Consider the following 2,659-nt stretch of genomic DNA (forward strand, 5'->3'; position numbering starts at 1 on the left):
GTTAATTTAAAAATGTTAACAAGGAAAACAAATGCACAGGTAGAAAAAAAAAATCACAAAAATTCTGCTGGCCCTTAACACATTGCAGACAGTCAGACACATACTAACACCATCTCCCAACTCAACTTTTGTTCTGGTGTGTGAACAAAGACATCTTCCTGTGAGGTCCATTAAAAGAGCAAATGCTATTTACACCTAAAACACAAAAGGTCATGGGGTGGGGACAACAAAAAAAAAAATACATTCACATCACAAAGGTACAGTATACATGACTGTTTTAACCAACAAATGCCTGACTGTTATTTAATTGTTTGCAAACAATTACTAATTATTGAGCTCATGATACCACGTGGTGACTATGAAGAACTTTTTAAATTGATCTAATTCTAGACTAAATGTAGCCAGTACCACTCCACCTAAAACCTGTGAACAAAGCAAAAAACATTAGTCTTCAGCCAGCTTGACTAAGCTGCCTTTAGTGGCTCCTGAAAAAGAACACAAAGACAATTATTACACACAATTATTATTACAGTCAAATCCTTATTCTCTAAGCCTTGTCCTGTTATCTGTACGGCTAGAATATAAGTCCCATATTCTTCCTAAACTAAGCAGGCATTGCTCACAAAGTTTGCCATATTTTTTATGAAAAATGGTAATGCTATTTGGGACCAACTGCATACCAGCCAAAATGGAAGATTAGCCCAGGGTGCAAACATTGGTATGCTCGTCCCCCATGGCTGTTGGCTATTCGGATGGTGGGGGCCATTGTTATCTGTAATCTCCTCCTTTTGCCCCTCAGCATTTCCTGACTCCCCAAGGCTGTTATCCATTACATCAGGCGCCTGTGGTATGCTTTCCTTGTCCTGGGTGGATATACTTTTATCATCCGGTATCAGGCTGAAAATATCGGGGGTTCTACAAAATCTCTGAATGTGCCCTGGTCTGTGACATTTGTAACACCTGATGAATTTCTTCCTTCTTGTACCTCTGCTCACTACTGATAGATCTGCATCTGATCTATACCCATCACTGGATTCTTCATACCAGTCTCTAAGTATATTGATAAAGCTCTGGTATGAATTGGCATTTCTGAGGGCAATCCTATTAGGATAGTTCACATAACATGTATTGGCCATTGAGTATATGAAGCCTGACTCATCAGCAGACATATCAGGACAGTTATACACACTTTTGTACAGTGAAAGATATTGGTTGCAGAACAATAAAGGGTCTTCTCCTCTTCTAAATCTCATTCTTTGTAACGCATTTATCCCTCTATCATCACGACTCTTTAACACACGTTGCAGTTCTTTCATCCTTCCCTCTGCATCTAAGTTACCATTCTCATATGCAGATACCTGGGCTGCTAGAGGTGCTGGTAGCCAAGCCTTTAGAAGAGAGCATGCATCTTTATCAGTCAAAGTGTATTTCTGTACCATAGCCTCAAATTTATTAGACAGGCACACGGGTGACTCCAGTGTATTAAACTCACCCAGAATCTGGCACAATGTAAGTTTTTCATTAATTGTGAGTACACTAGTGCCCTCCCCTAAATATCCAGGAGCATTTGCTAATGCCACCTCATTGGATGTATTCACATCAGTGACAATACAGATTTTGGCTGATGGACACTTTTTCTTCCGTTCATTGAGGGATAATATCCATTGCTCCTTTCTAAGTAGCTGTGAGTTTGCATCTTCCAATTTCCTCTCTAAAGACATTACCAATTCCTCCATATGAGATAATTTTAGTTGCAATGAACCAACAAGCCTACTCTTCATATCAAAGTTTGCATTGCATCTTTCCAATTGTTCTTGGAGCTCACAATTTCTTTCGGATAAATTGCACACAGTAGCCCTCAAGTCATCCACTTCAACACTGGAGGCAGTTGCAATGCTCCTAAGATTATCTCCAATTTTCTCTATCTGCTCTCCAAAATGACTCCTTTCTGCTCTCCATTGCTCCCCCATTTGCTCAGAAATTTCTGTGATTCTGAGCAATACCGCAATTTCGTTAGCCAATTTCTGTTTGTTACCTTTCTTTGTAAGCGGTCTACTCTGCAGCTTGTCATTATGTTGCTGACACTGAGACAACAACGCATTAACTTGACTCTTAAGAGGTTCATCTGCACATGAATGATATTTGGCAGAGGCATATTTCTTAACATAACTATAGGCCAGTTCCATTTCACCAATGTACACAACACAAGATACAACTATTAAAATAAAAGCTATTGTACTGCCAATACACACTCACAAGTGAACAAGACAAAAAACCAAACTTTTCAGTGTTCCCACAATGTCTTTACATACATGCACACACTTAGTCTGAACTCAAGTCAAGATTCCAAACAAGCACAAATTGTTCCTGTAACGGTCGCGTACACACACACACAGGGGGGGAGGGAAGTGACCACTGCGCTCCACCCTTACCCCTGGCCCTGCCTACTTGCCTCGCGAGTCCTTATGACAGGGGACAACTGGACGGCAATCCCTAACTTGGAATAAGTGCAGGGATGACAGACAGACAAACAACAGGACGTGAACGGACCGAGTCAATACCAGGAAAGCTACAAAGTACAAAGGATTAAGCAAAGAATGGTCAGGAGAAGCCGGGGTCAAATACCAGGAGAGCAGAGAAGTACAAGAGGAGTCCTAAG

The 2,659-nt window shown here is 40.8% G+C and overlaps 1 protein-coding gene across 1 annotated transcript; it reads right to left on the reverse strand.

The window, feature by feature from the left end:
- Positions 1–546: 546 nt before the first annotated feature.
- Positions 547–2,186, reverse strand: LOC121008792 (posterior protein-like). Its single transcript, XM_040441486.1, has one exon. The coding sequence runs from the start codon at positions 2,184–2,186 to the stop codon at positions 600–602; it is 1,587 nt and encodes a 528-aa protein (XP_040297420.1). The 3' UTR covers positions 547–599.
- Between the last annotated feature and the right edge of the window lie 473 nt (positions 2,187–2,659).

This window comes from Bufo bufo, chromosome 7 (assembly GCF_905171765.1).
Source record: "Bufo bufo chromosome 7, aBufBuf1.1, whole genome shotgun sequence".
NCBI classification, from domain to species: Eukaryota; Metazoa; Chordata; class Amphibia; order Anura; family Bufonidae; genus Bufo; species Bufo bufo.